The following is a 23,991-nucleotide window of genomic DNA, read 5'->3' on the forward strand; positions in this document are numbered from 1 at the left end:
AGTGAGGTATATGTCGGTGGTATAGTATAGTGAGGTATATGTCGGCGGTATAGTATAGTGAGGTATATGTCTGCGGTATAGTATAGTGAGGTATATGTCGGCGGTATAGTATAGTGAGGTATATGTCAGCGGTATAGTATAGTGAGGTATATGTAGGTGGTATAGTATAGTGAGGTATATGTCGGCGGTATAGTATAGTGAGGTATATGTCAGCGGTATAGTATAGTGAGGTATATGTCGGTGGTATAGTATAGTGAGGTATATGTCGGCGGTATAGTATAGTGAGGTATATGTCTGCGGTATAGTATAGTGAGGTATATGTAGGCGGTATAGTATAGTGAGGTATATGTCAGCGGTATAGTATAGTGAGGTATATGTCAGCGGTATAGTATAGTGAGGTATATGTAGGTGGTATAGTATAGTGAGGTATATGTCGGCGGTATAGTATAGTGAGGTATATGTCAGCGGTATAGTATAGTGAGGTATATGTAGGAAGTATAGTATAGTGAGGTATATGTCGGCGGTATAGTATAGTGAGGTATATGTAGGCGGTATAGTATAGTGAGGTATATGTCGGCGGTATAGTATAGTGAGGTATATGTCAGCGGTATAGTATAGTGAGGTATATGTAGGCGGTATAGTATAGTGAAGTGAAGTATATGTCGGCGGTATAGTATAGTGAGGTATATGTCAGCGGTATAGTATAGTGAGGTATATGTCGGCAGTATAGTATAGTGAGGTATGTGTTGGCAGTATAGTATAGTGTGGTATATGTCAGCGGTATAGTATAGTGAGGTATATGTAGGTGGTATAGTATAGTGAGGTATATGTCAGCGGTATAGTATAGTGAGGTATATGTCGGCGGTATAGTATAGTGAGATATATGTCGATAGTATAGTATAGTGGAATATATGTTGGTAGTATAGTACAGTGGAGTACATGTCGGTAGTATAGTGGAGTATATGTTGGTAGTATAGTGGAGTACATATTGGTAGTATAGTATAGCGAGATATATGTTGGTAGTATAGTGAAGTATATGTCGGTATTATAGTATAGTGAAGTATATGTTGGTACTATAGTACAGTGGAGTATATGTCGGTAGTATAATGAGGTATATGTCAGTAGTATAGTATAGTGAGGTATATGTTGGTAGTATAATGAGGTATATATCAGTAGTATAGTATAGTGAGGTATATCTTGGTAGTATAATGAGGTATATGTCGGTAGTATAGTGAAGTATATGTCGATAGTATAGTGGAGTATATGTTGGTTGTAGTATATGTTGGTAGTATAGTATATGTCGGTAGTATAATGGCAGTGTGCTACTGGTATATAAGGACTGTCATGTAGCTTCAGGCTGTGGCTCTATCTATAGCCTCTGCCCATGTCTTTACTGTTGTATTACTTGTCAGTCAGAGGAATATGTCAGGAATGTTGTATGAATAGCTGACAGGCTCTTATGTCTCCTCCCCATAACATGCGCCATAGAGCTGGTAGATGTGGTACCCAGCAGGGGGATGCCCTCATCATGTCATATGTCTCCTCCCATAACATGCGCCATAGTGCTGGTAGATGTGGTACCCAGAAGGGGGATGCCCTCATCATGTCATATGTCTCCTCCCATAACATGCGCCATAGTGCTGGTAGATGTGGTACCCAGAAGGGGGATGCCCTCATCATGTCATATGTCTTCTCCCATAACATGCGCCATAGTGCTGGTAGATGTGGTACTCAGCAGGGGGATGCCCTTGTGATGTCATATGTCTCCTCCCCATAACATGCACCATAGTGCAGGTAGATGTAGTACCCAGCAGGGGGATGCCCTCGTCATGTCATATGTCTCCTCCCATAACATGCGCCATAGTGCAAGTAGATGTAGTACCCAGCAGGGGGATGCCCTCGTCATGTCATATGTCTCCTCCCATAACATGCGCCATAGTGCAGGTAGATGTAGTACCCAGCAGGGGGATGTCCTCGTCATGTCATATGTCTCCTCCCATAACATGCGCCATAGTGCGGGTAGATGTGGTACCCAGCAGGGGGATGCCCTCGTCATGTCATATGTCTCCTCCCATAACATGCGCCATAGTGCAGGTAGATGTGGTACCCAGCAGGGGGATGCCCTTGTGATGTCATATGTCTCCTCCCATAAATTGCGCCATAGTGCAGGTAGATGTGGTACCCAGCAGGGGGATGTCCTCGTCATGTCATATGTCTCCTCCCATAACATGCGCCATAGTGCGGGTAGATGTAGTACCCAGCAGGGGGATGCCCTCGTCATGTCATATGTCTCCTCCCATAACATGCGCCATAGTGCAGGTAGATGTAGTACCCAGCAGGGGGATGCCCTCGTCATGTCATATGTCTCCTCCCATAACATGCGCCATAGTGCGGGTAGATGTAGTACCCAGCAGGGGGATGCCCTCGTCATGTCATATGTCTCCTCCCATAACATGCGCCATAGTGCAGGTAGATGTAGTACCCAGCAGGGGGATGTCCTCGTCATGTCATATGTCTCCTCCCATAACATGCGCCATAGTGCGGGTAGATGTGGTACCCAGCAGGGGGATGTCCTCGTCATGTCATATGTCTCCTCCCATAACATGCGCCATAGTGCGGGTAGATGTAGTACCCAGCAGGGGGATGCCCTCGTCATGTCATATGTCTCCTCCCATAACATGCGCCATAGTGCGGGTAGATGTGGTACCCAGCAGGGGGATGCCCTCGTCATGTCATATGTCTCCTCCCATAACATGCGCCATAGTGCGGGTAGATGTGGTACCCAGCAGGGGGATGCCCTTGTGATGTCATATGTCTCCTCCCATAACATGCGCCATAGTGCAGGTAGATGTGGTACCCAGCAGGGGGATGCCCTTGTGATGTCATATGTCTCCTCCCATAACATGCGCCATAGTGCTGGTAGATGTGGTACCCAGAAGAGGGATGCCCTCGTCATGTCATATGTCTCCTCCCATAACATGCGCCATAGTGCAGGTAGATGTAGTACCCAGCAGGGGGATGCCCTTGTGATGTCATATGTCTCCTCCCAGAACATGCGCCATAGTGCAGGTAGATGTGGTACCCAGCAGGGGGATGCCCCCATCATGTCATATGTCTCCTCCCATAACATGCGCCATAGTGCAGGTAGATGTAGTACCCAGCAGGGGGATGCTCTTGTGATGTCATATGTCTAGCAGGTGGCTGGGTCAGGGGCGCCATCATTGCTTGTGCCCCCACCCTTAGAAGCTTCCTGCTGTGATCTCTGGCGCCACCTGCTGGGTGCTGCCCATGGTATCATCTGCTATGAGTGAGTGACTACTACTCAGCATCTAGCTGACACACATCACTGGTTGTCACGCTTTAGCTCCTCCTCCAGTTTCCTGGGTATACCATGTGTTGTGTAAACATGTACCTGTACACACTGTGCGTCTCATGACCGCACTTAGGGTAGCACCGTGCGTTATATCAGCACTCGCCTCCTCTCTATAACGCTCCCCTATACTTTCACTCTGTCCACGTTGACAGTGAGGGCAAGTCGCCCTTACCTAACATGGACGCCGCCGATTTTCACTGATATTGCACAACTCAATGAAGCAGTGAGCTGGGACGCTGCTATTGGTGGAAATAGAAACGTGACCTCGTTTATCGCCAGGTATCCACCAATAGCAGCGGGACATGAAGAAGACGCCATGCCGCGGGGTCGCGCCCCCTGCTGCTAGTGCCAGTCTGATTGCTAGACGGACGGGCTCACTGACTAACGGTAGAGGAGGAGATGGCGCCCGCGAATCTGATGGGAGCAGCCGAGGAGCTGGCTGACCAGGTAACGACCCTCCGCCATGATCCCTGATCCGTGACCCCCGGGTCACTACTCTACTGTCACTCAGCTCAGGAGACCCTCCTTATCAGTGACATGGTACAGTCCAGGTTCTCCTACCTGAAGCAGCTGTTGGTATGTTCCGCTAGGTATGTGTGATGCTTGGAAGACACCATGTGGGATTGACAGGGGGGAGTTATTAATTAATTGGACTGGTCATTATCACAGCCTTTCAGTGCGGCTGTTAGGGCCCAGTTACAGGCAGTGAGTGCAGAGTGATGGCAGACACACAGGGCATTAGGGGACTTGTAGTTCTGCATTGGTTGCAGACACTCCTGTACCATCATGGCTGCCATTATGTCACCTGGTCTCCCCAATACTAATCTTATGTGGCCTTGTCAGTCACTCCGCCACTGTTACTGGTAGATACCGACTGTGCGTCCATACTGCTGCTGTGGCAACGCCCGCCATGTTGGCGCTATGTAACCATGGACCTCTGTTCTTAAAGGGGTAATCGGTGGATGACTCTGCTGGAGACATGATGTGTAAATCCGTGTTCTCCACTCCTATCATCCCCTGATATCCTATGGCTGTCGGTACAACCTAAAATCGCCATGACACACTGGATCGCAAGACGTTGCACTTAGTGTAAATATATAAGGTCGCACCGTGACCTACAAATGGTGGTGACAATCATATGGTCATGTGACCCCTGTCTAACCCTATATCAAGGATCTCTTATGGGTTGGTTCCCCTCAAAGGGGTTATCGAAGATTAGAAAAACGTAACAGCTTTCTTCCAAAAACAGTGCCACCCCTGTCCTCAGGTTGTGTGTGGGATTACAACTCTGCTTCATTCACTTCTTATCTGGTAGGCTATCTTACTTTTGGGGGTCTGACTCCTGCACCCCACTGATCAGTCGCTGACTAAAGCGACAGCACTTGCATACACAGCTCCATATGTTTGGTACTGGCTGTATTGGAATACCTTCCCTTAAATGAGTGCAGTAACTCAGCTCGGCCACTATACAATATATGGCGCTGTCTGCTTCCGCCTTTGTCCTCTCTATATGAAGGCACTAAGGTGGGATTGCTAAGTGTCGGACAGGTTTTAGCCCAAGAAACCCTTTAAACTAGAGCATAGCAAGTGGTATATATGGGAAATGGGGCAAAAGCTTCTGCTGGTACATTCTGCTGATATACTTAGAGAGGTTGTCCAGGAAAAAAATAATTTCCCCCCAATACACAGGATAGGGGATAAGTAGGTGGTCGCAGAGGGTCCGACCTCCGCACCCACCACCGTATCGGGCCCCACTGTCTTATGTTTAGAGCCGCGGGTACGGCACGCGACCCACATCTGTGTACATTCCTATGGAGTGACGGAAAGAGCGGAGTACAACGATCTTCTGGCGTCCTCTGCTCTTTCTGTCGCTCCATAGGAATGAATAGAACGGTGATGATAGGAAACCCTTGTACCTCCTGCACCTGTACAGATCACATTGTATGCTACCCATCAGGCCTCACAGTCATCCCTGCAGCCACTAGGGGGTATGGGAGGGCTCACTGTACAGTACTACACAATATGTTGGTGCTATATGAGCAATAGGTGGGTTTATACCAGTAAATGACTGCTAGAAGATGAATGTGGGGCAGCAGGTGCAGTGTACTTATATACACAATACTAACTTTGAGCGTATTCTGCACTGTTTATTGCTGGCGGCAGGGGACTCTTACCTGTTTCTTCCCTCCCTACATGTTTCGCTCTGTCCTCGGCATCCTCAGAGCAGTGTGATATGCCACAACCAGTGTTCTCTGAGGAAGTCCCGGGATATTGGCACCGTCCTCATCTGTAAGGCAGGGCAGTGTATGATCTAGGTTTGGGCAGTACTGTGATGACTAGGTGTTCTTGGCTGATGACCGGTCCAGCTCATCTATAGTGTCATACAATACGCCATCTTCCCCATAACTTGCATCAATTCCGTCATTTCCGGCAAATTCATTATCAGCAATTATAATAATTCTCAGACGACTTTCTGCACTGCCAGGAAGAAGCAGCAGATCCCTGATATAATCAAGCAGGGGTAGGAGTCCTACTTTATAAGCTGATCATGTGATTATCTCCCACTATAAAACTATCCTATACTGATCCTGAGTTACATCCTGTATTATACTCCAGAGCTGCACTCACTATTCTGCTGGTGGGGTCACTGTGTACATACATTACATTACTGATCCTGTATTATACTCAAGAGCTGCACTCACTATTCTGCTGGTGGGGTCACTGTGTACATATATTACTGATCATGTGATACCCCACTGTTATATAGCTGACCTGTCCTTATATAACGCCTATGTCAGGTGTTATATAGGTTCTATAAGATGAGCACTACAGCGCCACCAGGTGACCACACATTGATATTGCATGCTGTACAGATCATTAAAACCAGCAGGCTTGGTTGGGGGGGGGGGGGTAGTATATCTGGGTTTGGAGGCTGACACAGTGTTGCATCTTGGGAAATAGGTTTTGATCATTGGACAGAATATAGACAGTGGACGTATAGCAAGATAAGGGCCGAGGCTAAAGGGGATCAGGGGGGGGTGATCCCTAAATCCTTCTGTTCTTGGTGCTTTCATCTCTGCTTCATGCTTCATCACTAAATATTTGCAGAGGTTGTAGTAATGTAACCTACAAATAAAGCTGTGCCCGGCTGGCAGCGCTCCCTGGCATCATGGCGTCTGGGCATACACAAGATTACGATAAACTCCTGATATTTGCACAAGGCTTACTTAAAGGGAAAATGTTGCTGTACCGTATATTGGGCAGGGGTGGGGAACCTGCCACAGAACTACAACTCCCATCATGCCTGGACAGCCAAAGCTTTAGCTTTATGGGCTTTGTAGTTCTGTGGCAGGTTCCCCATCCCTGCTATAGGGCAGTAGGGGACATGGCTGACTCTCTCTCCCGTTTTCCGTTCCCAGTTCCTCCGCGTGACGAAGCGCTATCTCCCGCACCTGGCCCACCTGTGTCTGGTCAGCACCTTCCTGGAGGACGGGCTGCGGATGTGGCTGCAGTGGAACGAGCAGCGGGATTACATCAGCATGTCCTGGAGCTGCGGCACCTTCCTGGCCACGCTCTTTGTTCTTATTAACATGCTGGGACAGCTGGGTGAGACCCCCATAATACTGTTGTGTGCCCCCCACCGCCCCCTGCCTCCTCCATGATGATAACGCTGTGTGTCTGTGTTTAGCGGGCTGCGTCCTGGTCCTGGCGAGGAGGTTCGTCCCATACGCCTGCCTGGGCCTCTTCACCATCATCGTCCTGCAGGTGAGCTCGGTGCCCGTGTTATAGCAGCACAGACTGCAGTCCCATTCATAGTATTGATTGCTTGTTGTGCCTTATGCGATGCACAGCCCCCCTCATCCATGGCATATCACGCTTATATTACCCCACGCTAACGTGGCATGATCGCCGCTGGGAATCTTGCGGGTCAGCGTGCAAGTGACTGTTCACGACGTGATTGTTCTGCCCCTCCCACTGCAGTATAAGAATCCTGTGCTAAGACATAGGCCCAATGTATTACCAGGACCACAGCGCCACCTAGTGCTGGAGAGGAGGTACTATAGCCAGGACAGCATTGTAATCTTTATGATCAGCTCGGCAAGGAGGCTGCAGAATCTAAATGCGATGGATACTAGTTTTTTTTTTTTTTTTTTCAGACCATTGTCTACAATATCCTGTGGGATGTGAAGTTCCTCATGAGGTTAGTATCGGAGGTGTGTAATGGTGTGTTCACACAGACAGATTTTTGAAGCCAAAGCCAGGAATTGACTTGAAAAGAGGAGAAATCTCAGTATTTCCTTCATGACTTCCCTGTTTATAGTCTGTTACTGGCTTTGGCTTCAAAAATTTGACAGATAAATCTCTGTGTAAAGGCACCATAAGAGATCAACATTTTCTGTAAGATTTAAAGGGGATATTCATTCATGTCCACCTCCACCCACAGGACTGAACATAACCAGTAAGCTATAAACCTTTTGGTGGAGAGAAAGGTGGACAGCCCCTTTAATCTCTGTTGATGGACATTGTCCTGATGTCAGATGTCACCATCTTGTCTCATTGCGTCATTGTGTTTCCTTCCTTTTTCTCTCCAGAAACATGGCTCTAGGCGGGGGTCTTCTGCTGCTCCTGGCCGAGTCCCGCTCTGAAGGCAAAACCATGTTTGCTGGTGTGCCCAGTGTAGGGGACACATCCCCCCGCCAGTACATGCAGTTGGGGGGCCGTGTGCTGCTCATCCTCATGTTTATGACCCTGCTGCACTTCAATGCCAGCGTTTTCACTGTGAGTCATGGGGCAGTGTGGGGAGGAGGGGCACATGGTTCTGAGGGGTGGGAGGTGATGCTGAAGGCTGGCGGCATATAGGCAGGATGCTGAATGCATTGATGGATGGGGAAGGCTGGCACACTGTGGGCATTAGGAGGTTAATGCTGGACACAGTGCACAGTATACAGTATGAATTGGTGTTTTTATCCTACAAAAATGGGCTATACACCAGTATACTCACAATCTCAAAAATCTTTATTAAATAATTATATTAAAATTATAAATGCAGAGCAGAATAAAAATATTCCTTCACACAGGATGGTAATACACAGTAATATACAGTATTGGAGGACAATTAGCTATAGCATAATAAAGCCCACAGTGGATACAAATAACCTGATCATATAAATAAAATGGCGTAATGCCTCCATAAAGTGCTGCAGATCTCCATATCTCCTCTAGATACTAAAGTGCATGTGCCAATACAGTCTCATATAAGTAAAATAGCATCCAGAAGACCGAAAAACTGTGACATTACCTGTGCTACTGTGTGTAGTTCCCCCCAACGCGCGTTTCGCGTCTGGCTTGATCACGGAGGCTGCCTCCGTGATCAAGCCAGACGCGAAACGCGCGTTGGGGGGAACTACACACAGTAGCACAGGTAATGTCACAGTTTTTCGGTCTTCTGGATGCTATTTTACTTATATGAGACTGTATTGGCACATGCACTTTAGTATCTAGAGGAGATATGGAGATCTGCAGCACTTTATGGAGGCATTACGCCATTTTATTTATATGATCAGGTTATTTGTATCCACTGTGGGCTTTATTATGCTATAGCTAATTGTCCTCCAATACTGTATATTACTGTGTATTACCATCCTGTGTGAAGGAATATTTTTATTCTGCTCTGCATTTATAATTTTAATATAATTATTTAATAAAGATTTTTGAGATTGTGAGTATACTGGTGTATAGCCCATTTTTGTAGGATAAATATAGTGTATGCCTGGGGAGGCTGGTGGTAATATAGGATTATAGTATGAATTGGTGGTAGGAGATTGGTGCTGGATATACAGTGCCATGTTGGGAAGGAGGGCATCCGATGTTATATGTATTATAGGTGGGTGTTGTATATGCAGGGGATGGGTCCATGGATACTGTATGTATGGTGGTGGAGGGGAGCCCTGGATACTGTATGTATGGTGGTGGAGGGGAGCCCTGGATACTGTATGTATGGTGGTGGAGGGGAGCCCTGGATACTGTATGTATGGTGGTGGAGGGGAGCCCTGGATACTGTATGTATGGTGGTGGAGGGGAGCCCTGGATACTGTATGTATGGTGGTGGAGGGGAGCCCTGGATACTGTATGTATGGTGGTGGAGGGGAGCCCTGGATACTGTATGTATGGTGGTGGTGGGGAGCTCTGGATACTGTATGTATGGTGGTGGTGGGGAGCTCTGGATACTGTATGTATGGGTGGTGGTGGGGAGCTCTGGATACTGTATGTATGGGTGGAGGTGGGGAGCCCTGGATACTGTATGTATGGTGGGGAGCTCTGGATACTGTATGTGTGGTGGGGAGCTCTGGATACTGTATGTGTGGGTGGAGGTGGGGAGCCCTGGATACTGTATGTATGGGTGGAGGTGGGGAGCCCTGGATACTGTATGTATGGTGGTGGTGGGGAGCTCTGGATACTGTATGTATGGTGGGGGAGGGGAGCCCTGGATACTGTATGTATGGTGGTGGAGGGGAGCCCTGGATACTGTATGTATGGGTGGAGGTGGGGAGCCCTGGATACTGTATGTATGGGTTTGGGATGTGGGCACTGCATGCATAGTGTATTGGTGGTAGGATATTGGTACTGGTTACCCCGGAGGGCCGTGTATTGGATGTAGGGGGAGGCCATGATGCACCATACATAATCCTTGTCTTCATCTCTTCTTCAGATTTTCCAGGACATTGTTGGCTTGACTCTCATCATATTGGTTGCCATTGGCTTTAAGACTAAGCTGGCAGCTCTGACGCTGGTCCTGTGGCTCATGATCATCAATGTGCTTCAGAACGCCTTCTGGACAATACCCTCCTACCGCCCCATGCATGACTTCCTGAAGTACGACTTCTTCCAGACCCTGTCCGTCATGGGGGGGCTGCTGCTGGTTGTGGCTTTGGGCCCTGGTGGGGTCTCAATGGACGAACACAAAAAGAAGTGGTGACCGGCCTCACATGGACGCCATTTCTATGTTGCAGCCAATAGCATTATGCCATCTGACAGGAACATTCCATTCAGCGGGGGAGCATGGAGTCACTTGTTCCATTCAGTGAGGAAACCTAGAATTATATTGTATTCTTTATAAGGATAAGAGATGCCAGGGATGGCTGTCCATAGATCACCAAGCTGTGCCCATACTGGCCTATCCTATACCCCTTATCATCTGAGCAGGGTCCACACAGGCCTGGCACCCCGATATTCCTCCGGTCACACTACCTGCATGGGTCACTGATTACAGCCGGGCCCCCCGACATCACTGGAAGTGTCATCCATCTCGGCTCCTACAATAAGAGTCACAGCGCCGGAAGCGGCACAAATAGAAACCTTTTATTATATCAGGAAGATTTGTATGAACGTTTTTTTAAATAAATGACTATTTTCAGAGTGAGAACGTTCTGTGACCTTATATGTATGACTGGTTATCAGCTGTGACATAGTAACATACATACATACACATATATATATATATATAATGTATGTATATATGTTACTATCATCTCTCTGAACTTATATGTATGACTGGTTATCAGCTGTGACATAGTAACATATATACATACACATATATATATATAAAATCTCTCTGAACTTATATGTATGACTGTATATCAGCTGTGATATATATTTACTATTAGAGATGAGTGAACCTCCAGCATGCTCCAGTCCATCCGAACCCGAACTTTCGGCATTTGATTAGCGGTGGCTGCTGAAGTTGGATAAAGCCCTAAGGCTATGTGGAAATCATGGATATAGTCATTGGCTGTATCCATGTTTTCCAGACAACCTCAGAGCTTTATCCAACTTCAGCAGCCCCCGCTAATCAAATACCGAACGTTCGGGTTCAGATCCACTCGAGCATGCTCCAGGTTCGCTTATCTCTAATTACTATCACCTCTGTGAACATGTATGTATGACTGTATGTCAGCTGTGACTCTCTCTCTCTCTCTCTCTCTCTCTCTCTCTCTCTCTCTCTCTCTCTCTCTCTCTCTCTCTCTCTCTCTCTCTCTCTCTCTCTAATATATATATATATATATATTAATTTATTTATTTTTTTATCAAATTTTTTTGTTACTATCCATACTCTCCCTGACCTTTTTATATGACTCTCTCACCTCTATGACCTTATATATAGATGACTGTATATCACCTATGTGACCTTATATATGACATCAGGGCTGTATACACTGTGACTCCTCTGTGATAGAAACCTTTGTGGAGGAGTAACTTTATGTACTAGACTCCACCAAGTCCTACACCAAGTGCAAAGAAGACTTGGGGGGGGGGGGGGGGGGGTACAGCTCCTCATAACCAACCAGATTATACTGGCTCTGATCTCCGCTAATGACAGGGTGGTCCGCAGCCCCCATCATTAAGTATCAGATTTCCCCAAAGCAAGCATAGTGAAGCTGCGTCCCTCAAGCTGTTGCGAAACTACAATTCCTATCATGAATAAACAGCCAAAGCATGATAGGAGTTGTAGTACTGCAGATGCCACACATATCAATAGACAACCATGTATGTTAGTGGACACCATGCGGTACTTTGTTGCGCTGGGCCCCTACATGTTAAAGGGGTTGTCTAGCGAAAACCTTTTTCTTTTAAATCAACTAGTGTCAGAAAGTTATATACATTTGTAATTTACTTTTATTTAAAAAAAAATCTAGGTCTTCCCATACTTATCAGCTGCTGTATGTCCTGCAGGAACTGTTGTTTTATTTTCAGTCAGACTGTGCTCTCTGCTGACATCTCTGGCTGTCTCGGTTTTCTATGAATCCCCATAGAAAACCTCTCCCAATCTGGATAGTTCCTATCTCGGCCAGAAATGTCAGCAGAGAGCACTGTGTCAGACTGAAAATAAAACATTTGCAGGACATACAGCAGCTAATGAATATGGGAAGACTTGAGATTTTTTAATAGAAGTAAATTATAACTCTATATAACTTTGACACCAGTTGATTTGAAAGAAAAAGATTTTCGCTGGACAACCCCTTTAAGGCTGATTATTTCATGATTTTCTAATACAGAGCTTTAAAGGTGTTATCCAGCGCTACAAAAACATGGCCACTTTCCCCCTACTGTTGTCTCCAGTTTGGGTGGGGTTTTGAAACTCAGTTCCATTGAAGTAAATGGAGCTTAATTGCAAACTGCACCTGAACTGGAGACAAGAGAGGGGGAAAAGTGGCTATGTTTTTGTAGCGCTGGATAACCCCTTTAACCTCTTAAGGACATATGACGTATCGGTACGTCATATGTCCCCAGGAGGTGTTCAGAGCGGGGCCGCGCGGCGACCCTGCTCTGAACCGCCGCAATCCCGGGTCCAGCGTGTAGCCCGGGATCGCGGCTATTAGCGGGCACGGTGTGATCGCCGTGCCCGCTAATCAGGTAATCGGAGGCAGATGTCAAAGTTGACAGCTGCCTCCGATTACCGGCTGCAGCATTTCTCTGGTGTCTAGTGGGAGAGATCGCTCCTCCGGGACGTTGTCCTGGAGGAGCGATCTCCGTGTGTGGTGCCGGCCGGGGTCCGCTCCAAGATGGTGCCGACCCTGGCTCGGCACTCGTTTGTTTTCGGCTGCAGCAGCCGAAAGCAAACGAGTGCTGATCTCATTGATCTATGCTGTATAACTATACAGCAGAGATCTCAATGAGAGATCTGAGTGTATATACTAGAAGTTCCCCAGGGGGAATAACCCTAACCCCAGGGGGAATAACCCTAACCCCCGGGGGGAATAACCCTAACCCCAGGGGGGCTTCTAGTATAAGTGTAAAAGTTAAAATAAAAGTGTTGTTATTAGTAAAAAAAGCCCCCTCCCCTAATAAAAGTTTGAATCACCCCCCCTTTTCCCATGTTATAAATAAAAGTAAATAAATAAATAAACATGTTTTGTATCGCCGTGTGCGTAATCGCCCGAACTATTAATTAATCACATTACTGATCTCGCACGGTAAACGGCATCAGCGCAAAAAAATCCCAAAGTGCATTTTTGGTCGCATCAAATCCAGAAAAAATGTAATAAAAAGCGATCAAAAAGTTGTATATGCGCAATCAAGGTACCGATAGAAAGAACACATCATGGCGCAAGAAATGACACCTCATAGAGCCCCATAGACCAAAGGATAAAAGCGTTATAAGCCTGGGAATGGAGCGATTTTAAGTGACGTATATTTGTTAACAATGGTTTGAATTTTTTACAGGCCATCAGATACAATATAAGTTATACATGTTATATATCGTTGTAATCGTAACGACTTGAGGAACATGCATAACAAGTCAGTTTTACCCCAGGGCGGATGGTGTAAAAACACAAACCCCCCAAATAAAAGAAATGCGTTTTTGGATTTTTTTTCAATTTCATCACACTTTGAATTTTTTTCTGGTTTTGCAGTGTACTTTATGCAAAGATTCAGCCTGGCATTGCAAAGTACAATTAGTGACACAAAAAATAAGGGCTCGTGTGGGTTTCTAGGTGGAAAAATTCAAGTGCTATGGCCTTTTAAACACAAGGAGGAAAATTGGCCCTGTCCTTACCTTCCTATGCTGTAGTGTAAAAAAAATAACTTTCTGTCTGGCCACTAGGGGGTGCTCACTGCATACAGTATTTACAGGTCTTATTGAGCTCATTAATAATTATGTATGCAGGAAGACAGAAATCATGTTAAAGGGGTGATCTGACCCCCCCCCCCCCCCCCCCCCCCATCTCATAACAGGTCCTTCAGAAGACATAAAGTCCTGCCAGCAGCCACCATTAGAGGGCGCTCACAGTGTACATATTCTTAGGGAGCCAGCAGAGATGATGGAGAGTACATGGACGCAGGGGCCTTCTACTGACCCTATTTTCTAGGAGAGAGACAAGGACAAGGCTGACTGTATTTATTTCCTGCTGCTTATATAGCGCCAACATACTCAGCAATGCTGTATAAATCCTCACTCATACCATAGGCCATGTTCACACAGTGTAAAAATAACAACAGCTGTTATTTGCGCTTATTTTTACATTGTGTGAACATAGCCATACAGGTCCTACACTCAGGTAACAATTCAGCCTCCCCCTCCTTGTACCCTCAGAATTGTGCTACATAAGAAAAGGTTATCACATGGCGCCCACTAGTGGACAGATGAAAAACTGGGGAAAATTCTTCATCATATCTAGACTCAGGTTCCCCAAACTGTAACTTAAAAGCTGCTGGAAAGACTACAACTCCCAGCATACCCTGGGTATTCTGGAAGTTGTGGTTTGCCATAGGTTGGGGGACACCAGTAGACCATAAAGCAGAGATGGGGAACCTTTGGCCCCTCCAGCTGTTGCAAAACTACAATTCCCATCATGCCTGGACAGCCGAAGCTACGCTTCGGCTGTCCAGGCATGATGGGAATTGTAGTTTTGCAACAGCTGGAGGACCAAAGGTTCCCCATCCTTGCCATAAAATAGAGCGCGGAAGGAGTTTTGTCCCCAGAGAGCCACCGTCAGATCACATGAGCATCTCGAAATGCATCACGTGGCATAGTACATGTCTCCAGTTCCCGTTTGTGTTCCAGTGCGGCGGCCATTTTGCCGTAGACCGCTGGCCATCGACATTCCTATATGTTACCCGTCGTCTTGAAAACGAAAATGAAGACAACCATTATGTGATGATTTCTCCAGTCGCTTATTTGTCGCACCACAACCATAACACAGACTTGGAGGCGAGGAGCTCTCGGCACAGGGAGGACACGTCCAGGGCTGACACTGTGCGACCATGGTGAGTGTGATAGTGAGCCCTCGGCTGTGTGTATGGGGGAACTACAAGACCCAGTTGGTGGACATGGTGACACAAATTACTCAGTGATAGGGACTCTGCTAACTGCAGCCAGTTGAATGTAGTAGTCCCACAATAAACATAGAAGCAGCAGGGGTTCCTGGGATTTGTAGTCCCACATCTGTTAAGGTGACAGGAGTTTATGGGAGATATAGTGACAGAACCTGAAAGGGGTTATCCAGCGCTACAAAAACATGGCTGCTTTCTTTCAGAGACAGCACCACTCTTGTCTCCAGTTCAGGTGCAGTTTGCTATTAAGCTCCATTCACTTCAATGGAACTGAGCAGCAAAACCCCGCCCAAGCTGGAGACAAGAGCGGGGCTGTCTCTGGAAGAAAGTGGCCGTGTTTTTGTAGCGCTGGATAACCCCTTTAAGGAGCTTAGGTGTGCTGACACTTGTAGTCCCAAGATAAATGGAGATGTGTAGATGTCTGGGGCATAGGGTTGCTGAGAGTTGTAGTCCCACACCTGGTAGGGATGGATGTGCATGGGCTCTAGGATGTCAGGGGTCATGGAGGCCGCTGGCGTCCCTAGTAAAGATGAGCGAAGCTCTCTGTTATCTCTGCAATCCGCCAATCAGCTGACTGCCTTCTAACAGACTGCCGCTCCGGGCGCTGGGAAAGGGATCAGACACTGATTGCTGAGGCTTGTAGTGCTCTAGTACCATACACAACATGGGGAAGGTTTCTGTGACTTGTAGTTCTTCAGACAAGGCACAGTTAGGGCAGTGTTCCTCAACCTGCAGCTTTCCAGCTGTTACAACACTACAACTCCCATCATGGCTGCTCTAGTAGATGGAGAGTGACTGGTGGAGTGTTACTTGTTTTCTCCCCCAGGACACATAATAACTATGTAAATGATCTTTGTCTTTCTTCAGGGTGAGAGAAAAGGAACCAACAAGTATTATCCTCCTGACTTTGACCCGGCCAAGGTGAGTGTGGCTGCGGAGTACATGAGGTACTGTGTGTAACCATGTGTGTGGGGAAGCGCTTCTATAGTGTAGTGTTCTGTCTTATATGTGTGTTATATATCTTTCCTCCTGCAGCATGGCTCCCTCAACCGTTACAGGAACAGTCACCCGCTTCGGGAGCGGGCCCGGAAGCTGTCCCAGGGCATCCTCATCATCAGGTAAGGAGAAACACGGTGTGAGCTGCTGCTCCTTCTCATACACACATCACAGAGCCACTCTGTCCATTGGCTGCTTGTTCAGTTCCTTCTGTATCCCCCATAGACTTTAAAAGAGTGCATCACCAGACCCCCAATCTTGTGATAGGCGATGGTCCCTAAGGTGGGATAGGGGACCATGCTAAAAAATGTACAAGTATCTGGGAGCACAGTACAGTAAGCTGATGTAGTAGTAAGTGATGGCTCATTCCCACAAGGGTCATAACTAGCTGATCTATGGGGATCACCCACTTGACTATCAGAATGAATGGGCTGCAGCGACCCCTGTGGGGCTGTACATGTACTGCATCTCCGCTCTGTTCACTTGTAGTATCATACACAGAGACTGGTCTCTGAATACGCAGAAGGGACTACTTGTTCCTGAAATCAGTGGGATGCCCCCTGGCTTCTCCTATGCAGTGATCTATTATAGTGGGAAAGTCAGACGTTTTAGGTCTCCATTCAGAAATGTGTGTATAGAATTGTGAGGATGGAAGTTCACAAGCTTCTCCCTGCAGGTTTGAGATGCCGTATAACATCTGGTGTGATGGCTGCAAGAATCACATAGGAATGGGTAAGAGCCTCTATCTTCACATCATAGCCCTAACCTAACAAAGTCAGAGCGGTGGGACCTTGTACGCACAAACTACTAAGTGATTCCTAAAAAAATGAGGGTGTTTTTTTTGTTGTTCCAGATGCATAGTATCCTATAACACTTGGCAGGAATGGTGGGGTCCGTATAGCTGTCTGATGCCATCTTATGCCTGGGAACAGTCACAACAATGTTTCTGGTGCACATGGTTCAGCAATTTTCCGTCATTGGATTGATGATGTGTTTTTTCGTGAATCTATCAGGAACAGGACAGGTGTCAGGGAATCACACACAACCAGCATGTACCACCACACCTCATCTCTTATGGTGCGTTTTACACAGGCAGATTTATCTGACAGATTTTGGAAGCCAAAACCAGGAATGGATTTGAAAAGAGGAGAAATCAGTCTTTCCTTTATGACCCATTCCCTGTTTATAGTCTGTTCCTGGCTTTGGCTTTAAAAATCTGTCAGATAAATCTGCCTGTGTAAATGCACCATTAGTCAGCTCTCATCCTGGAGGACCAGTCCTGCATTGCACAGACAACCAATTGATTTAAATGGACTCTTCAGTTTTTAACATCCCCTGTGGTGGCGCTGCAGGGAAATTGAACACACAGATTATAGTTATCACTGTGATTCCCAGTGATCAACTAACAAAAAAGAATTGTCCAAAGTAGAGAAGCCCTTAAAGTCACTTTTTTATATAGTTTTATATTGCTTGGAAATCCTGGGACAATTTGGAGAACCCCTTTAAACGTTACTTTTTTTTTCCTCCTTTATCTGAGTAATGAGTCATGACTCTTATTATTCCTGTTTATTTCAGGTGTCCGCTATAATGCAGAGAAGAAGAAGGTCGGAAATTATTACACGACTCCTATCTACAGGTAATAAGCTGATAGTAGCAGGCTCAGAACCCTGTAATGTACAGACACAGGAATAGCATTGTGAGCCATCGTCTAATCTACTGGTGTAGAATCTCAGGGAGCAGACTGTTCTAGTACAGTAGTCTGTAGTCTACAAAGTATAGGGGTCTCTCAATCACCTCTCCTATATGCCCTTTGCCCTCTGAGAGTGGGCATATAGTGGTGTGACCTTTATGGACTGGCACAATCATTGATGAATATTAATGTGCTAACACTACTAATTGATTGCCTTTGTCTCCTTCCCGCTCTCCCAGGTTCAGGATGAAGTGTCACTTATGTGTAAATTACATTGAGATGCAGACGGACCCCGCATCATGTGACTATTTGATTGTGAGCGGAGCCCAGAGGAAGGAGGAGCGCTGGGATATGGCGGAGAATGAGCAGATACTTACCACAGGTCAGAGTTCATGCCCCACTCGCTGCAGGGTGATCATGAACAGGGGGCAGCAGCAGATTTCAGGGTGTATTGATATGTTATTGTCCTGCCACCCCTAGAACATGAAGAGAAGCAGAAGCTGGAGACGGATTCTATGTATAAACTGGAGCATGGAGTTAAGGATAAAGAAAAGCTCCAGAGGGCGGCGCCATCACTGTCTGAGCTGCAAGAAGCTCAGAGTGCGTGGAAGGACGACTTCGCCATCAATAGCCTCCTGCGCAGCAAGTTTAGGGTGAGTTACAGGACTCTAAGGAAATTCCGAGCGGAACCCCCACCTGGGACTCCGCTTACAATCCTGCCCGTCTCAGCGTCTCAATGTAATGCTTTGCACGTGTCAATTCTTTGAGCGGAGGCGCACAACACATTACATTGAGACACTGAGGCAGGCGGGATTCTGAGCGGAGTCTGTGTGAATCGGCCCTAAAGGGTTACAGTGCAGCTGATCCATACTGACTGGCACCTTGGCACAGTCAGAAGGCAAGTCAACACCCCATGACACTGTATAATTCGGGTGCCATCTCACCACCTTCTCATTGTTTGTTTTTAGGAGGAGAAGAAGCAGATCCGGGAAGAGGAGGAGCGGGACCAGGCTCTGCTCAAGAAGACATCACTGGACCTGAAGCTTCTCCCGGAGGCCGAGGAGGATAAGAAGCTGGCGGCTCTACTCAAATATCGCAGCCTGGAGTGTAAGGAAGGAAGGGGAGACCAGGGGTTAGTGTAGGGCCAGGCCAACAATCAGCTCAGGTGTAGCATGCATAGTAAGGTGCCCGGGATGGAGTGGAGGGCTGAGCCCCTCTTTGTAGCCACGGCAAGATGTCTATGGGGGGAGGGGCCCAGGTCTGAATCTTTCCTTTTCTTTAATCACTGATTCGTGATTTGTGGTCTAGAATCTTTCGTGTTCATCACTTCCGACCTCATTGATTCTTTAATCTATCACAGCGTACGACCAGAAGCAGCAGAAGAAGCGCTCGGAGATCAGCAGCCGCTCCTGGTTCTCCCCCACGGGCGACAGGAAGATCCAGACAACAGGAAACTCAATAAAAAACTTAATCATCCGACCCAAATCTCCGCTGAGCCCTGGAGCGTCTGCCATGGCCCTCGGCGTTGTACGACGGACTTCAAAAGATGGAACCCAGACAGACAGCAAGAAAGAGACAGGAGAGGAGACGGCAGCTGGTAGCAGCAATGGGGCATGCGGGCAGCTGGAGGGCAGTGAGACACGGACTTGCAGCAGTACTGCCCCCCAACCCCCGAGCTCTACATCTGGACTGGTCGCTGACTACTCAGACTCCAGCTCTGAGGCAGAGGTTTAGCCGCTGTACCGAATGAGACATAAACTGTGTATAGTATCAGAGATGGAGGAGGAGTGTATTGTGTGTACATATTATATATAACTTCATGTCATCCTCAGGCTTTGTGATTATTCTGTATAGAGACCTCCAGACACATTGCACCAAAAATGTGACTGTAAGATGCAGTGTAATTTATTACAGTCGCTGCTACATGTAGTCTATTGTTCTCTGTGATCAGCCGGCCAGTAACAGTGGTGCGGTCAAAGACAACCTGTACTTTTAATGTAAAACCTTCTGAGAAGTCCAGATGTAGGTTATCACTGTGTTGCATCACCAAACTTGAGCAAGAAGGTGGTGGAGGAGAGGGAGAGCCAAGCTGGGGGCAGGTATGAGACGCAAGTCTTGTTAGGGATCAGCAGGATTTGGTGAGTAGCCATGCTTGGGACTAGGAATGAGATGGGGAGCCATGCCTGGGACTAGGAATGAGATGGGGAGCCATGCCGGGGACTAGGAATGAGATGGGGAGCCATGCCGGGGACTAGGAATGAGATGGGGAGCCATGCCGGGGACTAGGAATGAGATGGGGAGCCATGCCGGGGACTAGGAATGAGATGGGGAGCCATGCCGGGGACTAGGAATGAGATGGGGAGCCATGCCGGGGACTAGGAATGAGATGGGAGCCATGCCGGGGACTAGGAACGGGTTGGGGGACATGCCGAGGACTAGGATTGAGATGTTAGCTATGCTGGGGACTAGGAATAGGATGGGGGACGTGCCGAGGACTAGGAAAGGGATAGGAGCCTTGCGGGAATAGGAATGAGATGGGAGCCATGCTGGAGACTAGGAATGAGATGGGAGCCATGCTGGGGACTAGGAATGAGATGGGAGCCGTGCCGGGACCAGTTCTTCTGTTACAGATTGTCACTGGATACTATCCGCATGGCTGTGCTTACAGTGCCGCAGTGATAGTGTTATTACACAGATAAAAGTATGTAGAGGAGATGGCTGTCACTATGGCATACCTCACAACTTTTAGGTTGGACACTTGTGGTTCAGACAGACAGACATTTCAATACTTTTTAATTTAAAGGGGTATCCCCCCCCCCCCCCCAAGAGCTAAAAAAATAAAATGCTCCCAAACCTAGCTGGTCTTACTCACCAAGTCCACCCGAGTATTTTGAGATGTCTCCCGTTTTTTCTAGCTACTTCTGTTCCATAGTTAAATTTTTTTTGAAAAGCTGAACTATATCGAACATGGCGCCAGCCAGAAAACTACATCTCCCATCATGTAATGCTTATGCCTGATTGGTCCATGATATAGCAGAGTTAAGGCAGCGGAATAGCAGAGTTGAGGTAGCAGGGTTGAGGTGAGGCAGCGGAGTAGCTGAGGTGAGTTGAAGGGAGTTGCGGGTGAGCACAGGGGGGGGTGGGCGCACTGTGCGCTGGACGGGGGTGGTGGGTGCACTGTGCGCTGTAAATTGTGCTGGAGTAAGAACGGGGGCGGGATGGCCGCCCACACTGTGGAGCGCGGCTGGTGAGGTGGGGGGAGGGATCCGGCCGCAGTGGGCCACGGATAAGCGGGGGATGGGCGGGCCAGAATGCACTGGACGGGAGCGCCGGAGGTTAGCGGGGGGGGGGGGGGGGGGGGGAATCCGGCCGTACGGTGGTGGAGGGGCGTTAGCGCCGCGGGTGAGAAAGGGTGGTGGTCGTACTGTGCAGTGGGGGGGGGGGAATCCGGCTGCACAGTGGACCTCACCGGGGGGCTGGGGGGGAGTGGCGCACTGTGCACTGGTCCGGTGGGAGCGCGGTGCGTAAGAAGGGGGGGTTTAGTGCTGGGGGCCACACAGTGTCGGAGGGAGAGTGATCAGCAGCACCTGATGCCGACTCCGAGGGTGGGGGCCGGGAGTCGGGAGCGTGTCGGGTTGGACTGAGATTTGATGATTCTATGCATTTGGTGAGGGTGAATGCATCTAGATAACAGCAAAACTGTGAAGAATCCGTAATTCATTGATATTAGAAAGATGGAAAGGTGGGCAAGTATTAATGCAAAAATTTTCAGGGGGGGGGGGGGGGAGAAATACCCCTTTAAGAAAGCAGTCACACATACAGAATCTGTTGCAGACTGATGCATTTAGTTATCTGCAAATCTGCAGCAGATCCTTCATGTGTGGCTGCATCCTTAGTTCCCATTCACACATCAGTACCCTGTCAGGACCGCATTTGAAGGGACCCAGTCATACAAGTTACATGGAGGCACAATGGCTTACTCATTGTTTTGTAACGTGGATTATGTCCACAAAACGGATGGGTAACACCTACAGGTGTGTGTATGGGGCCATATGATCAGCATGTGTGACAACGGCCATAATGTCACATGATCCATCTTACAATTTTTAGGATCCAACTTGCACCACATGATAGAATAATATGCAAGGTCTATTATACAGTAAGAAACCAGACACTTTATATAGAGCAGGGGTACTCAACAACTATTAGTGAAGGCCACTTACCAGGGTCTATTGTCAGGTGAAGGTCCGAGCTGAACATCAGTAGTAAACGTGTTTTGTTAACTTTTCACAAAGGTTGTTAAACTATTTACATACAGAATGGATGTCCCTGTGCGCTCTCCCCCTGTAGTATATAGCCCCCCTGTGCGCTCCCCCAGTAGTATATAGCCTCCCTGTGCGCTCTCCCCCAGAAGTATATAGCCCCCCTGTGCGCTCTACCCTAGTAGTATATAGCCCCCGTGTGCTCTCCACCAGTAGTATATAGCCCCCCTGTGCGCTCTCCCCCTGTAGTATATACCCCCCTGTGTCCTCTCCCCCAGTAGTATATATCCCCCCTGTGCGCTCTCCCCCTGTAGTATATAGCCCCCGTGTGCTCTCCACCAGTAGTGTATAGCCCCCCTGTGCGCTCCCCCCCTGTAGTATATAGCCCCCCTGTGTCCTCTCCCCCAGTAGTATATAGCCCCCCTGTGTGCTCTCCCCCTGTAGTATATAGCCCCCCTGTGTGCTCTCCCCCTGTAGTATATAGCCCCCCTGAGCACTCTCCCCCAGTAGTATATAGCCTCCCTGTAGTATATAGCCTCCTGTGTCCTCTCCCCCAGTAGTATATAGCCCCCCTGTGCGCTCTCCCCCTGTAGTATATAGCCCCCCTGTGTGCTCTCCCCCTGTAGTATATAGACCCCCTGTGCGCACTCCTGCTGTAGTATACAGCCCCTGTGCGCTCTCTCCCTGTAGTATTTAGCCCCCCTGAGCGCTCTCCCCCTGTAGTATATAGACCCCCTGTAGTATATAGCCCCCGCGTGCGCTCTCCGACAGTAGTATATAGCCCCCCTGTGCACTCTCCCCATGTAGTATATAGCCCCCCTGTGCCCTCTCCCCCTGTAGTATATTGCCCCCCTGTGCGCTATCCCCCAGTAGTATATAGCCCCCCTGAGCACTCTCCCTCAGTAGTATATAGCCTCCCTGTAGTATATAGCCTCCTGTGCGCTCTCCCCCTGTAGTATATAACCCCCCTGTGCGCTCTCCCCCAGTAGTTTATAGACCCCCTGTGCACTCTCCCCATCTAGTATATAGCCCCCCTTTGCGCTCTCCCCCAGTAGTATATAGCCCACCTGTAGCTCCCCCAGTAAAATATAGCCCCCTGTGCGCTCTCCCCCAGTAGTATATAGACCCCCTGTAGTATATAGCCCCCGTGCGCTCTCCCCCTGTAGTATATAGACCCCCTATAGTGTATAGCCCCCCGGTGCACTCTCCCCCAGTAGTATATAGACCCCCTATAGTGTATAGCCCCCCTGTGCACTCTCCCCATGTAGTATATAGTCCCCCTGTGCGCTCTCCCCCTGTAGTACATACCCCCCCTGTGCTCTCTCCCCCTGTAGTATATAGCCCCCCTGTGTCCACTCCCCCAGTAGTATATAGCCCCCCTGTGCGCTCTCCAACAGTAGTATATAGCCCCCCTGTGCGCTCTCCCCCTGTAGTATATAGCCCCCCTGTGCGCTCTCCCCCTGTAGTATATAGCCCCCCTGTGCGTTCTCCCCCTGTAGTATATAGCCCCCCGTGTGCTCTCCCCCTGTAGTATATAGACCCCTGTGCGCTCTCCCCTTGTAGTAAACAGCCCCCCTGTGCGCACTCCCCCTGTAGTATATAGCCCCCGTGCGCTCTCTCCCTGTAATATATAGCCCCCCCGTGTGCTCTCTCCCTGTAGTATTTAGCCCCCCTGTAGTATTTAGCCCCCTGTGCGATCTCCCCCTGAAGTATATAGCCCCCCGTGTGCTCTCTCACCCTGTAGTATTTAGCCCCCCTGTAGTATATAGCCCCCGTGTGCTCTCCCCCTGAAGTATATTGCCCCCCCCCCCCGTAGTCTATAGCCCCGCTGTGCGCTC

The 23,991-nt window shown here is 48.2% G+C and overlaps 2 protein-coding genes across 2 annotated transcripts; both read left to right on the forward strand.

Moving 5' to 3' along the window:
- The first annotated feature begins 3,674 nt into the window (after positions 1-3,674).
- Positions 3,675-10,796, forward strand: LOC138797708 (surfeit locus protein 4-like). The gene is made up of 6 exons (XM_069978295.1): positions 3,675-3,820; positions 6,793-6,979; positions 7,062-7,138; positions 7,531-7,574; positions 7,966-8,152; positions 10,083-10,796. The coding sequence occupies exons 1-6, from the start codon at positions 3,773-3,775 to the stop codon at positions 10,347-10,349; spliced, it is 810 nt and encodes a 269-aa protein (XP_069834396.1). The 5' UTR covers positions 3,675-3,772; the 3' UTR covers positions 10,350-10,796.
- A 5,447-nt stretch (positions 10,797-16,243) lies between these two features.
- On the forward strand, positions 16,244-19,716 carry YJU2B (YJU2 splicing factor homolog B). Its single transcript, XM_069978424.1, has 7 exons — positions 16,244-16,323; positions 16,878-16,933; positions 17,777-17,837; positions 18,131-18,273; positions 18,372-18,544; positions 18,860-18,998; positions 19,252-19,716. The coding sequence occupies exons 2-7, from the start codon at positions 16,885-16,887 to the stop codon at positions 19,623-19,625; spliced, it is 939 nt and encodes a 312-aa protein (XP_069834525.1). The 5' UTR covers positions 16,244-16,323; positions 16,878-16,884; the 3' UTR covers positions 19,626-19,716.
- The last annotated feature ends 4,275 nt before the right edge of the window (positions 19,717-23,991 follow it).

The sequence above is a fragment of the Dendropsophus ebraccatus genome, chromosome 1 (assembly GCF_027789765.1).
Source record: "Dendropsophus ebraccatus isolate aDenEbr1 chromosome 1, aDenEbr1.pat, whole genome shotgun sequence".
NCBI classification, from domain to species: domain Eukaryota; kingdom Metazoa; phylum Chordata; class Amphibia; order Anura; family Hylidae; genus Dendropsophus; species Dendropsophus ebraccatus.